This window comes from Pleurodeles waltl, chromosome 6 (assembly GCF_031143425.1).
Source record: "Pleurodeles waltl isolate 20211129_DDA chromosome 6, aPleWal1.hap1.20221129, whole genome shotgun sequence".
Taxonomy (NCBI): Eukaryota; Metazoa; Chordata; class Amphibia; order Caudata; family Salamandridae; genus Pleurodeles; species Pleurodeles waltl.
Genome location: NC_090445.1, coordinates 169,491,761 through 169,506,520, shown reverse-complemented (window position 1 = coordinate 169,506,520; position 14,760 = coordinate 169,491,761). Strand labels below are relative to the sequence as shown.

Here is a 14,760-nt window from a genome sequence, read left to right as displayed (position 1 = left end):
GCCCACTCCTGAGCACCCCCAGGGTGAAGCCAGGCATCCAAGCACTGTTGGGGCCGTTGTGGAGATTAAGCAAGCTATTGCCCAGAGTGGGACCCATGAATTAGATTAGGCATGGAGGCGAGAATTATCTGGTCAAGGGGAATTGAGCCCAAGACCTGCGGAAGCGGGACTTGAACCCTGGTCTTGAGCCAGATCTCTGCTTCAGGGTCTGCCGCTCTAACCATTGAGCCACACTTCTCCACACAGATGTGTGGGGGAAAACTACTGTATAGATCCAACGCCAATGAGGATGGTGTCAGAGGAGCCCCCATGTTTGAGATGGTCAATAGAATGATTTTCTTTTGTCCTAGGCAGGGAGTCCTGGCAGTCTCAGACAGGATAAGCGCACGCATTTTCCCTATGTGCAGGAAAAAATCACATACTGAGCTGGGTACATGTTTTTTTTCTCAAGACAGATCCTCGCATTGCGGGTGTGATTTCAGAAAAATAGGGCTGACAAATCTACCAGGCTGACAAAACGTGGTGGACCTGCTGCCACTGTTCATTTCACTTTCAGGATCTGCTTTGAAAACAGTCCGGCCATGGCTGGGCCGGTGGAAGTACTCGGCAGGCCTTCTGCACGAGGCAATTTTATGACATTGATCACGGATTCGGGGCTAAAGGATTCTAGATCTCCAAGACAGGCTTCTCGCTCCTATTAATAGCCAATGATCGGGCATTTCCTCTCTGAAAAGGAAGTAAGATCAGAAGTGAATTCTTCCATCAAATCCAAGATGAGTCTGCGTGCTCTTGTATTTGAGGAGGCAGCTGCGCTTTTCTGTACCTGTAAGCATAGCTCACAATTGCTTGGCACGTGCAGTGACCGGTTTCGGCGTTCTCCAGGGCAGAAGGTGGTTCTCACTGGGAAACCTGATCGCCACCCTGTTTAAAGTTTGGTAAAAATTAATTCATGCAGTAATTATCAGGTGTGGTTCTCACTGGGTGTAATGTTTGAAGAGCATTAATATTTAAGTCCCTGTTGCTTTCTCCACCCATGGGGGGACCAGGGTGAGGTGAGGTGGGTACAGTGTAATCCCTGAGAAACAGAATTGGTGTTGCAGTGCATGTGGCTGGATAGAAACATACACCGTGCCTGCCTGTGTACAGTATGATCCTCATTCAGGATTTAAAAGCCGACATAGGAGGTCATTGCCATGCTTTTGCACGGTAGGTGCTGTGATACGTCAGGTATGTGCTTTGCATCAATGGTGCTTCGACATTGACATATCATTTGACACACAGAAAGTGTTACACCTATTGGGGTAGTCTTCTTGTTTTTGCATATGGCACCTGACATTTTTGTACTTGATTCAAATCTTCCTTGGGGGGTTGCTGTAGAGGTTACTGAAGCACCAGTCGATGCACCTGATAGATCATTTAAGAAAGATCCAGCCTATGCATCCATGCACCCTGGCATTAGGCCGGATCCTGCTTCTCTGAAGGTGAGTTTTCCTGAAGTCCGAAAGGGATTAGTACTCAGCAGCTCCATCCTTACCCCCTAACACCCATTCCTCGGGCCTGGAGGTGGTAGATAGAAAGAGAGATGCAAAGTGTCAACAAAGGTGCACCAAGAGGAGAAAGAATCTCTCTATGCCCTCTGCAGGGGTAATGGACATGAGGTGTTGACTGAAATGGAAGCTAGAGTCCCTAATGTACCCAATGGGGTGACCGGAGGGGGGGGGGGCACAATAACGTATGACAATAATACTGCATGCACTACATCGATCTACTACTATATTGTAAAATACACATTAAGATATATATATATATATATATATATATATATATATATATATATATATATATATATATATATATATATATATATGAAAGGCTCAGGCCGAAACGCGTTGCCATATCTGTTTGAATAGCACTATGCACTTTGTACTCTACATGAAATAAGAAAATAAATTACCTTTCGAGTTGATGGATGGTGCCGGTGTCATTCCTGCCATGAGAAGCTGGTAAATATTGCCTCTCAGATGCTGTGAAATGATTCATGACTAAATATATATATATATATAATTAGATATATATATATCTCATATGGCCGAATTGTTTTTTTGCGCATTATTACATCCCCTTACACACATTCCTTTATAAGCAGACTGGCTCTCCTCCAGAAAGCTGAGAACACTGTGGTCCATCTGGCTAAACAGACTAAACCATCCGGACCTCCAGTGGATAGCTAGCTCCCTGACTGTCTTTTGATTCTAGCCAGGTATTAAGAGTGCGAACTTTGTGTGCAGAGCGATCGGGCAGTGAGAAACAGATTTTCCTACAAGGGACTTTTGATGTAGTTTGCTTTTTTCTTCCTGTCTGGAATTGTTTCCTTGAATTTTGGCCATGATCTCTTACTCAAAATGAAAAAGATAGCTCAAAGTAGTTGAAGCCAAAGGCCCTGGAAAATCTCCAACTCAAAAAGAAACGACTAGTACTGACACGTGTTGATCTTCCTGAGCCTCATAGTTGATGTGCACAATAGTAAATGTATCGAGAAATCAGCGCATCTAGCACATAAACCTGTAATTAGTTTACACATGAACAGGAATTGAGGACACTAGTGATTGAAATCTATGAGTACTTTGCTCAACAAATAGCATTTCACTTTCTGGAAAATAAGGAATTGAGAAGAGTAAGATGTGAACAGCCATACAGAGCCCTGCCATTTAGGGCGACCAGGTGTCCCGAGTGTGCCGGGATTGTCCCGGTTTTTCTCCAGCTGTCTCGGCAGGCCTCAGCATATTTGACTCATGTTCTGGTTTTCAGAGAGGGTCGACGGAAAACATTGGGTGGCATGTTTTTATGTGTTTCAAAGCAGGGGTAGTTAGCAGCTCTTATTAGAAAGCAATTTAATCAACAGGTAAGATACTGAATTTAAACAGTGAATGTTAATTCCTTAGTACCTCGTTGTCTCTGTTCCTGTGTTAATGAGCGCTGTCCTTCTGTACCCCTCCAATAATGTAAATATGTAGCCCTTCTTTCATTTTCATGAAATGACTCGGTTTTTGGTTTTAAAATTCTGGTCACCGTAATCGCAGAGGAGGGTTCTGAAACTTTAAATACTACTTTGCACCGGTTACTTACTTTTCAGATCATGTGCAATGTTTGTTATGTTATTCGTGGTATTTTTGTCTTGCACACCATGCAGCATGTGCATTGTTGAAGTTTCTTTGGGACAAAGTCTGTACTTATTGGTTTTGGCATCTTCTGAAGTATCATTTGACGTGCATTATTCGAAGATACCCTTCAGCCAGGTGGATCATGTCTTCAAAGTAAAGAATGCACTCCTCCACTCTTAGACACAACATAGCAGTCTAACAGTTCCTCTCATTATTCACACACAACGCATCATGGTTGCTGGCTGGTTACATAGATCTTATGCTCTGGTGCTGACCATCTGATCATATGTGAACACATTATAATGAAGTGGAAATATGTGTACAATATAGGCAGGCAGATACAGGTAAGCAGATAGTGGTATGAACCCTTTATTTGTTCAATCACAAAGAAGCGTATTTTGAGTTCACAAAATTACTATTTCCTGTTGGAAGGACAAACCAGTTCTCAGGATATTGCGAAAACATATTTCATAAAAAAATACTTTTTTAACACTACCACATGTTTTCACAATTTCTCTAGATATTACTTCCAGAAATTAAAAACCTCTTTGAATAGTTTTGAGAACTGTAACAAAGAGGTGCAGTTTTTACTGTCCGCACTTTCCATTCAAGAGGATGATTTCAAATTTACGAAATGTTTCACAAAAAGTGTGAAGGTAGCTGTGTGATGGTGACCTTGGCTGTGCAACAGAAGATTCCATGTGTGACATCTATGTTTATGTTACTTTAGAGTGATAATCATGATTATCACAAGAATATTTTAAATAGTGGTTTAGTGAGGAATTGTGCTAGGTCATTATGTCCTTCTGTGCTGATGGGAGATGTACGGAGTAACTCTGGAAGCACAGAAGGAACATCCTTTGATGTTAATGAGCCCTGACTTTCTGTGCCCCTCGAATGATGTAAATTTGTAGTCTTTCTTTTATTTCCATGAAATGTCCCAGTTTTTGGTTTTAAAGTATTGGCCACCGTGATCGCAAAGGAGGGATCTAAAATTTTGAATACTACCTTGCGCCTGTTACTCACTTTTCAGATCAGGCAGTGGCTCCCACCCCCACCAGCAGGAGCAGCTGCAAATTAAAAAATACAATTTCAAGGTGCGGGCCATGGGGATGGCAAGCACATAGGGGGGTGTGCACTCCCCTCAGTGCGCATGTGTGTTTGGCCGGCTGTCTCGGGTCAGCCAAACTCACATGCACACTGAGCTCTTGCCAACCTGGCACTGTGTTGCTGGGTTGAAGACAGCAGGCAGAGGCTCGCAGTCTGCCTGGACGTACCAAGCCAGGGCACTCCGGCCAATCCTAACGCTGCTTTCATGCTGCCAGTAGCATGAGAGCAGTGTTGGGATTGGCCATACAACAGGCTGGGAGCCTGTCCCTGCTGTGAGTGAGGACCGAGGAGCGGTGGGGAATAAGGTAAGTTTTTTTTTTCATTATTATTTAATTTGTAATTATTTTTGTGTCCCCCTCCGCCACTTTGCCGAGAAAGGATCCACCCCTGAGATCAGGTACAATGTTTATGTTATTTGAGTAATTTTTTTCTTGCACACCATGCAGCATGTGCATTCTTGAAGTTTCTTTGGGATAAAGTCTGTACTTATTGGTTTTGGCATCTTCTGAAATATTATTTGACTTGCATGATTCGAAGATACCCTTCAACCAGGTGGATCTATGTCTTGAAAGTAAAGGATGCACTCCTCCACTCTGACATAAAATAGCAGCCTTCTCATTATTCACACACAACGCATCATCTTATACCCTGGTGCTGAGCATCTGATCATGTGTGAATACATTATATTGCAGTGGAAATATTTATACAATATAGACGGGCAGATACAGGTAAGCAGATAGTGGTATAAACCCTTTATTTGATCAATCACAAAGAAGGTTCTTTTGATTTCACAAAATTACTATTTCCTCATTGAATGACAAGCCAGTTTTTAAGGATGTTGTAAAAACATATTTCAATAAAAACTTTTTTTCAACACTATCTCAACTTTTTTTCACATTGTCTCTTGATATTATTTCCAAAAATTGAAAAGTTTGTAGAATAATTATGAAAACTGTAGCAAAGAGGGGCTGTTTTGAATCACAGCACTCCTCATTCAAGAAGATTATTTCAGATTTACGACATGGTTCACAAAATGGCAGAATTAAGGAGGGGAATAGTGACCTTGGCTGTGTGACAGAAGATATCATGTGTGACGTCTATGTTTATGTAATTTTCATGTGATAATCTAGATTATCGCGAGAATATTTAACATGGCGGTTTAATGAGGAATTATCGTAGGTCTTCATGTCCTTCTGTGATGATGGGAGATGTATGGACTAAAGGCCTCCTTACGAGTCTGGTGGTCCGAGGACCACCAGACTTGTGATGATGGTTGAACCAACGCACTCCAGGTGGTCCGACCAGCACATTACAACCCTGTCTGGTGAACCCACCAGGGGACTGCCATCACTGCCAGAAACGTAGTTCCCGAAGGATAGACGGTGGTCTGAGTTGTACTAAGCCATGGCAGCGCTGATCTTAGAGTCGCCATGCTGATTACAACTCAGCTTTCTGCCAGCATTTCCATGGTTCTCACCTGGCAATGGAAAGGCTGGCGGAAAGCCAGTGCTGGTGGCCACAGGAGGGTACCTGCACTGCGCATGGGCGGTGCAGCCCCCCCGCCCAGCACCATGGAAAAGTGCACTTTCTGCAAAGCTAAGGGTGCTGGTGTGGTATGGTATTGGCCACGGCTCCCTTAAGGGAACCAAGACCAACACCGTGGCACTGTCCCCGCATGGCTGACCGGCGGGAATTAAAATTGTAATACAACTTGGGGGGATGCCACCGGCCTGACGGTGGTGTCCTCCCCAGGGCATTGGCCTTCCCGTGGTGGGACTGCCAATGTCATCATCAGCCCCTAACTCTGGAAGCACAGAAGGAAACAGGATATAAATTGGAATTCAGTTAAAAAATCCCATGCTGGTTTAAAGCAAATTACCACATGAAGATTATAATCCTATTCTCAATTGAAGGAAGTAGTGTAAAGACGTCTCTGTCATGCCTTACATGCAACAGGGTGAAATTAAAACTACCCATTGACCACTAGGGAATGACTATATCTCATTCCATAAAAGTTATTTGCATGGGTTTTACATTTTGTTCCTGTTTGAATTCTTTGGTCTCTTTTCTTAAGATCCCATACAGAATCAGCACACAAACCCCCCAAATGTGAATCCTATTATGAAGATAAAAGAACCAGTCAAACCAGGTAATCAATTGACAGATTGTGCTAACAAGACTTTCATCCCCTCACTTTATCACTGCCTATACCCCTAATAATATCGTTCAGGCTTTACTGTGATCATGCTCAAATCTTCTCTCTGCCCTCTCGTGAATAGAGAATGACTATTGGAAAAGACAAAGTGTGTGAGGCCCTGGGGGTTACTTAGAGTTTGAGAGATTTGGTACCACTGCCAAAAAGTGGCAGATATATTACCTATTTACTGGGTATACACTCTAAATAAGGGGGCTGGGATAACTGCTAATGGCAGATGCAGAACCTCCACCAAACAATATCATCCCAGAGTTATTAGTGGAGTAGAGTTGAGAATTTCAGAAATAAATTTTGTGAGGCAATGGGGGAAGGTTCTAAGGGGTTCAGCATGCAGAAGGAAAAAAAGACACATTAGAGAATATGCTGTAAGTCATAGATAGAGCTGAGTGTGGCACTAATCTGCCATAACATGTGTTAAACATATAATTCCTAACCTGGCACAATCCCAGCAATATAGAAATTTTGGTCCAAACCGTATAAGCAGAGAGGTTATAATTTATTATGAATGCAAGAGATAAAATAATCAGTTTAATTAACCAACCAAGTACTATTACTGTAGAGGGTTAACATTTTGGAATTTTTGGGGCTCCCGCACGTTTTTTGGCTAAAGATGAACACTGCAAAATAGCAAATTGGACTGGATTTGGATGTGATCACAACATTATTACATCTCTTTATGCTTTTGTGATTTTCTTTTATATTGTACGTCTGTTATCAAATGTTTGACCAGCTAGCTCTTTACAGAACCATATTCTCTCGAGCGAGTGCACACTGATCATGATCACCCAGATCAGAAGATGGGGAGAATCCTCACCACGTTTTCAAAGCATTTTCTAAGTGGGTAGGACATTTTTTGCTTTCATTATATTCTTCTATTCAGTTGACTCCAAGTATAGGCTTCCTTACTATCTTGCCATTATTGCATGTATTTTTGACACCCTTAGGCACCTTTTAATCCTTTAAATATGTAATTAATTGTGAAATCTGAAAAGTCGCATAATAGCAGTGGGTCTAACTTTCATGAGGATGGGTATCCCAATAAGGAGGAGGAAGACATAAGAAAAGCATACTAGCCATTACAGATTTTAGTAAAACAATGCAAATCTCCTCCCCTAACACTATTTGCTTAATACTGCACCTGAAAAGTAGCGAACAGAACCTGGCATCAGTGAGAGGAAAACCAACCGGGGTACATATGGCCGAGGTTTGTCTGGAGAGTTGAGGGCCAAGTGTTTTACAACTGAGTCCCTAAATCTTGGTACCCACACTCACCATAACTAGATATTTTTTTCTATGCTGTGGTTTGCTGGCCATGCACCAACAAAGTACCAGCATGTGCAAGAGTGAAATACTCTGCTTGCATTAAAATGTAGAGAGACATAAAAATATTAGTCTAGTCCCACTTCTGGTTTTAAGACTGAAGTATCGCAAAAGACTGACCTCGCTACCATAGGGGCTTGAATAACAACAGAATTGTCCTTTTAAAGGAAAGGATTATGAAATATAACCCTGCTGCTAGTTCAAGCACCATAACCTGTGGCTCTGGGCTGATCCTAATAAGGTAAGACAGGTAAACAATACTAGTGAAAACAAAAGATGATAGGCGGACTTCTTCAATGAATCTCAGGAACAGGTAGTTTCTCAACTCTGCCTTCCAGTTCATCACTTGTTTGCTCACTGTGCCACTACAGACATGAACCAACCACACACTAACAGCTTTGGCCCTGACATGTCTGTGTAAATTGTATCTTTTGCATTAGCAGCAAGGATGTGGCTCTGAAAAATGCACACTCACCACAACAGCTATGAAGTAAATTTTCAAAAAGAGCACACTAGCACTTCTAAGAGCACGTCTGGACCAATAACAAACCAGGCACCCCTAAAATACAAGTGAAAACTTTACATGCTGGGATGATATTAAAAATAGAATGATGAGGGCTAGTAGTTAGATACACACTCCAAAACACACATACGCCATATGCATGCGTGTACATACACACATACTATTCACCACCCTGCTCAGATCCTGCAATAAAACTGGTTTATGTAATGAAAGGGACTAAAATAAAAATCAGCTGCCGAAAAATCTCTATGCGCTTGCTTAATCTTGGCCCCTGAAAAGCGAGACAGTGAGGGAAGGAGGAAGACAAGGAAGAATGAAGAAAGGATGGATAAAGGAATGCTCTCAGGAAGAGTCAGTTCTGTTGGAAATCAGAACTTATGAAGTGCAGGCTAGTTACACAAATTATTCAGTGGGTGTCCTACCAACTTGATTTTACTGACTCATGATTCTTGGCTTCGTTCATAAATAAGAACTGCTACTTTATTCAGATGTAGGTAAACAAAATGCCTGAAAATGCTCGAAACTCTAGAAGAGGGGAAGAGCAAGAAATTGACCTGAAGGGGAAGGGGAGTGTCTCTGGGGACTGCACTCACTTTCTCAAAGTAGAAAGGAAAGCCTACTTTAGCACACCCTATATAACTTCTAGGAGTAGATGTTTTACCCTACTTTCTATTTGTAATAAATGCCTTAGTGACCATGGGTGGAACATATGTACAATATTATTCACAACCACCTTGCATTCTGAAGGATCAAGATCTTATTGTTTCTGACTTCTCCACATTCGCCTGACCTCACAATGCTTCTAAAATGTCCTTTCAGTGAATGCTGATGTTGACGAATAAGGAGCCCTCCTACTTTCATTTTCACTTCATGCCACTCTGCACATCCTGCTTCTTAATTTCACTTTTCCAGGCCTTTTTTTCTACCCCTGCTTTCTTCCTTTGTCAGTGTTTTCCTATCTTTCTCTTCCAATTACTTTCTCCCTTTCTTTTTGTTGGTCTGTGTCAAATTCAGATACTGAAAAATAAATCAGCCCCCAAAAATGGATACAGGTTCACCCACCTGCAAATAAACAATACCACTTCTCAGCCACAAGCAAGTACATCAATGCTACCTTCTAAAGTCATAATACCCATCCTGCCATATCAATTAAGGAGCATTCCTCAGATAAAGAGAACTGTCCCCACTCACCCTTCTCAGGGCTACATACAAGGACATCCAGCAATTTTCCAAGAGAACCATTGCAAACTGCATCTAACCCAGTCACCAGTGTTTGACATTGCATCACACAAATGCAGCGTCTGCAACATAATCGGGGGCATCCCCGCTCCTTACTCAAGCCACCAAACTCTTCACATCCAGGTCACTTTTACCCAACACTGCTAGCACCAGCATTACATGGCCACAGCAGTGCTAGCCATGCTCTACATGCATGTCACTGCCTTTTTCAATTTTAAGGCCTGCAATGTGGTAGTGATGAAATTCAGAGAGCTAACAATGAAAAATGAAAGTGTGCAGCGAATAAAAACCTAGCACTTCTGGATGTCTAAAGAGATACCTTGACTAGAGGACAAGGTCAGCATCTTCTCACCCATTCTCAGAAAAACACTGTTGAGCACTCAGACGAACTGGCAATGCATAGATCTCAACTAAAACCACGGGTCAGATGTGCTAAGCACTGTAATGGTTTGAAATGCTCTGATCCAGCATTTGAGACTATGTTCTAATTCCATTTTAGGAGTTGGATTTTTTTTTCCGCTCCTTAAGCTGGATTCCGAATGGATAGCGATTCAATATCTGGAAGAGATATGTTGTATGTGTCCTTTCTAAATACTACATTGCTATCAATGCTTTGCACTCCCAATACATTAAAAAGTTATCAACTTCTCAAAGAAGGTGGTAACCTATTCACAAATAGAAGGGGGTGCCTTTGGGTTCCTTTACCTTTGTGATTGTAAAAAAAGGTTTGTTGAAGAGTGGACAATGATCTAGGGGACCACTGCAACTCCTAAATAAGCTTTAAAAAACACTAAAATGCTTTTTTTATACACAGACCCATTTCTTTTAAGGAAAATGGGCTGCATTTAAAAACATGTTTACTTTATTGAAAACCCTTGCAGGCCACTATGCATGTGGTTATGCCCAATCGAACTGAGTAACAATTTGCGATCTACCTAGTGAATATCGGTTGCAAATATACTGTTTCCAAATTGCAACCAGTGTTTTGCAAGCACTAAATAGTACACCTGTTGCTATATTCTGGAGCATCACTGTCATTTTAGCCCTACGTGTTTTTTAGCAAAAACGAGCAGTATTGACCCTCAAACATTCTTCTTTCCAATGTATTTAAAAATAAAAATGTAAGTAGGGTTCTCATCCACTTCCTTGACAGGTTTAGACCAGCGCAACAGATGTGGGCTTTCCTAGTAGCGGGGGACAGTGGACAGCCAGTCAGGGCTCCGTTGATACAGACAAATGTCGGAATACTTCCTTGTTCCAAAAAAACGACTGCCACTTGGCATTGTGGCCAGCTGGAGGGCTGCAATGTACCAGGTGTGAGATGTGCCCAAGGCACATGCCAGATCATTCCCAGGGGCAATTCCAAATGCCTTTTCACACCATTGTTCGTTATTCAATGCACATAATATGTAAAAAAACACAAAAAAGAGTTATGTAAACAGGAAGCTTGTCTGAATCCCACAGCTGTTTCCTATTACACTGTTGTACCCCTGTGGCTTTTCTATTGAAGCAGAACTGGCTATTGAAATCAATGATTCGTTTTTTAAGCAGTTGTTGTTCAGGGGATGGTACATTTAGCAACAATGGACAGCCACTAGGTTCCCCAAGAACCGTTATCTAAGGCCCAGTGCATAAGCGCCAAAATCCCTGAATCTGTTGTTCGCTCTTTGCCCTCTGTGTAACTGCTCAGGAGCTGGTCGAGAAAAAACTGAGGCCATAGTTTCCGTATAGCAGAAAAATCTGATTTTAAATATTTTAGTTTGGTAAAAAGTAACGAAAATTATGAACATGGGGCTAGATGGATGGATGGTTGGACGATTGAGTGGTTGGGTAAGTGGGTAAGCTGGTGGATGAACCTCATAAGGAAGATGAAAATTGCAGGAATATATAGGTCACAAGGTTGTAAACGTTAGTATGTTTGTCAATTGGAATGATCTTGTCGGTCAGCCTAGGACAAATTAACTAATTTTACATGCATGGTGACCGAGGACCTCCTGTGCTTATTCAGGTCCTGCAGCACTGCGGGGCAGCCCTTAGAGTATCAGTTGATCATTTTCTAGTCCAGTGTAGTTGAATGGAGGAATGTTCGGTGCACAAGAGGCAGTCTTTGGTAAGCAGGCTAGCGGGTTGACAGTGCAACTAGTAAGGTCCATGTCCTTAGAGAAATAGACAGCATCTCCAGAATTGACGGAGGGATCCTCTGTGAAATAGTTATAAGGTCGCAGCAGGAAGCTGACTCCATTCCCTGCAGTCACTGTGTTTGGAATGTCCTCAGAGTGGGGAATGTGAAGGAAGCCTGTCGTTATCCAGGCGACCAGGTCCTAGAAGAAATCACGAACAGCAAGGAGATTAAAATATAAATTAACAACAAGGAAAAGTCAAACAATTGTGTACCATGCAGAAGAAATGCTGACATATTTCAAGCAATGTTAGTACATTTATTTTTTAATATACAGCTACTGAAAGATTACACTTCCCTGAAAGACATACTTTACTAATGACTCTTACATCTCTGTGAACTGTTTGGTATCTTGTAGAGTTGAAGATGGCTTTGGGTGCGTGACGGGAGGTGAAAAAAATGCTATCTTTACAGACATGACATCTATGTGTAATATTCAAAACACACATTTGACTGCAGGTTAAAGTGAAGAGGAAGAGTTAAGAGAAGGATGGGGAAGCTTGAAGCAGGGATCCCTTGTTGATCAGCTACTGTCATGCCCCGAATGTAGGTGGGGGTCCTTCAAGGTAACCTTGAATTAGTGGGTGGGTTCAGCCTGCCTGTACATCACCGATGAGAGAGTACCACTAGATGAGTCCTAGAAGGCTGAAGCACTGGTACTGAATTAATTGTAGCTGGTGTACTGCAGTTTTTCTGTCAAGTGTATAGCGGTGTAGCAGTTAGTTATCTTGAACAACTTTTGTGACTAACATTAATGATCAAGGTTTGCAAATTATATAGTGACCTATTTCTGACAGATAACCAAACAGCAAATTGCATTCAGCAAAGTTAATGAGAAATAATCCACATTGGTGTAATACTGCCAAGGTACTCCTATAACAAATAGTTAATTGTGTTCACTACTAGAGCACTGAATAACAACGTAACTGTGTGGAATGGATGATGGGGGTTAAGATTTTACAAATATTCTACCTCCACTATCTGATTGTGGTGAATGTGGCAAACTTGGATGTTTTAGGCACATTCGGTGGTTAAAAAGCAACTTGAGGTTCGTAGCTGAGATGGGAAGAGTATGGGATCAGGTAGACAGCTTGGTGAGGAAGAGGCAGGGAAGTGGCTTTTTGGGATTCCCAAACCTAGGCTAGAGGACAGAGAGGTCCTTATAATTGGAAGAGGGATGCATAATCAAGGCATACTGGATGAAATTATTTGCATTAAAATAATTCTTGAAGAATAACCACCACACACATATCTGGTGGCATGGGCTAAAGCACTGAATGGTTATTCCAAATGTAGTTATCTCTTTCGAGTATAGGAATTATTAAACTCTCTTTTCCATAGCGAGAAATGTATTAATTAGCAACTTTGCTATTGTTAATCCTGAAGAAATCTTCCAGGAGAGAGAAGGCAAAATAGGGCAGATGGCCACACCTGTAATCCTTGATGGACACTACCAGATTAGTGAAATTCATCTGTTATTAGTGTGTACTATGAATGACAGAATAGTTTAATGAGTTGATCTAACATCATAGGGAGGGTAGTACTATAGTTGTTTACCTGATTGCTGGATATTACTAATAATAACAATAATATATTTATAAATTACAGTATTAATTACTTTAAGTTTGGAATAATAGTGTCTCTTTTTGATACAAAAAAGACCTGTTTACCTCATTCTGCCATGTGTTTATATTTGTATTGTGCTGTGAAAATGTCTCGTATCTTCTTTTTTATGACACGGAATTTATAATTACAAATAGATGCCCCCCTGGCTACTAGTTATTCCTGAATTAAGATGAGCTTTCAGAATAAAAGTAAATTAGAAGAGACCTTTTTAATCTAACTTGGAAGCGCAGTGCTCTGTCAGACTTATTGTTACCAGTCACATAACTAATACATAGAATGAGCTTTAGGTCTGACCAGCGAAGCAGCTATCTCTCACCTCAAGTAAATGGCTATTTGGTACATCACTCCGCATACCATAAAGTAAAATTCATTACAATGCCTGGGGGACTATTTTGCATTAAAAACATTGAATCATCATCTTAAATTCTTTACATTGTACACTGTATATACAGTACACAAAAAACAGTAGTTTTTTCTTTCTTCTTTCACCTTTGTAGGCTTTTTACTGTTATAGTCAGAACTCAAATTGCAAGCAATATCTATTGCTTTTGCCACATCTCTTTGATTGTTTCCCCGCTCTGTTTCTGCTAAATTGGGAGATTACAACAGTAAACAGAAAGGAGTATTAGCAAAGCCATTAGGTCTGATGTTGGCAAGCTGGAATTTTAAAAAACTTTTTTGAAAACATAAGCAGCATGCATTAAACGTGTAAAAATAATACAGAGTAAACAAGCTGCCATATAGACAAGACCTATTGGCTTTGTCAGTGGTTAGCCACACTGCATTACTAACATTCTAAAAACAAAGAAAGCCTTAGATGCGGCCGCCCATATAATTACACGGCTGCGTGCACTATGTATACGAGTCCCTATAAAATGATGCAGGTGCTTTTTTTTTAAAGGCTCAAAGGCATTATTGTTTTCAAAAGTGGACGGGGGGAGTGGAAGGATATGGGGAGTTGAAGCAACATAGGGGAGGACGGCGGGATGCCAGGACGAATCAACAAGGGTCCTTTAAGCAGCACAGGCTAGGTTAGGGAGATGCAGAAGAAACATGTCAGGGGAAAGTAACATGGAGAGCGCGGCCAGGGTGAAGCAACAACGGAGGGGGAGAAGGGTGGTGCGAGTGAAGGGACGTGAGCAGAGTGGGTTTGGGGAAGCAATAGCGAGAAACTCATTGGCAAGCACAATAGGGAGGGCGACAGGGAGAAGTACAAAGGTGACATCGGGCAATTTAGAGCGCAGAAGGAGAGAAATACAGAAGGGAGACAGCCTGAAAACACTTGCACTCTCACGGAGTGGTTGACACAAAATAAAACAAGAATTGACAAAGTCAATAGGTTTTGCCTATGAAAGAGTTATCAGGTATGCCAATGTCTTTTCACCGT

General features: G+C 41.5%; 1 protein-coding gene across 3 annotated transcripts in view; it reads right to left on the bottom strand.

The window, feature by feature from the left end:
- Positions 1–5,008: 5,008 nt before the first annotated feature.
- The window catches only part of LOC138299470 (amine oxidase [copper-containing] 3-like), a 386,966-nt gene continuing 377,214 nt past the window's right edge, over positions 5,009–14,760 (bottom strand). For all 3 annotated transcript variants that reach the window (XM_069237736.1, XM_069237737.1, XM_069237735.1), the window contains exon 4: positions 5,009–11,889. In XM_069237736.1, coding sequence (XP_069093837.1) covers positions 11,602–11,889 — 288 coding nt within the window. In that variant the 3' untranslated portion in view covers positions 5,009–11,601. The remainder of the gene's footprint in view (positions 11,890–14,760) is intronic.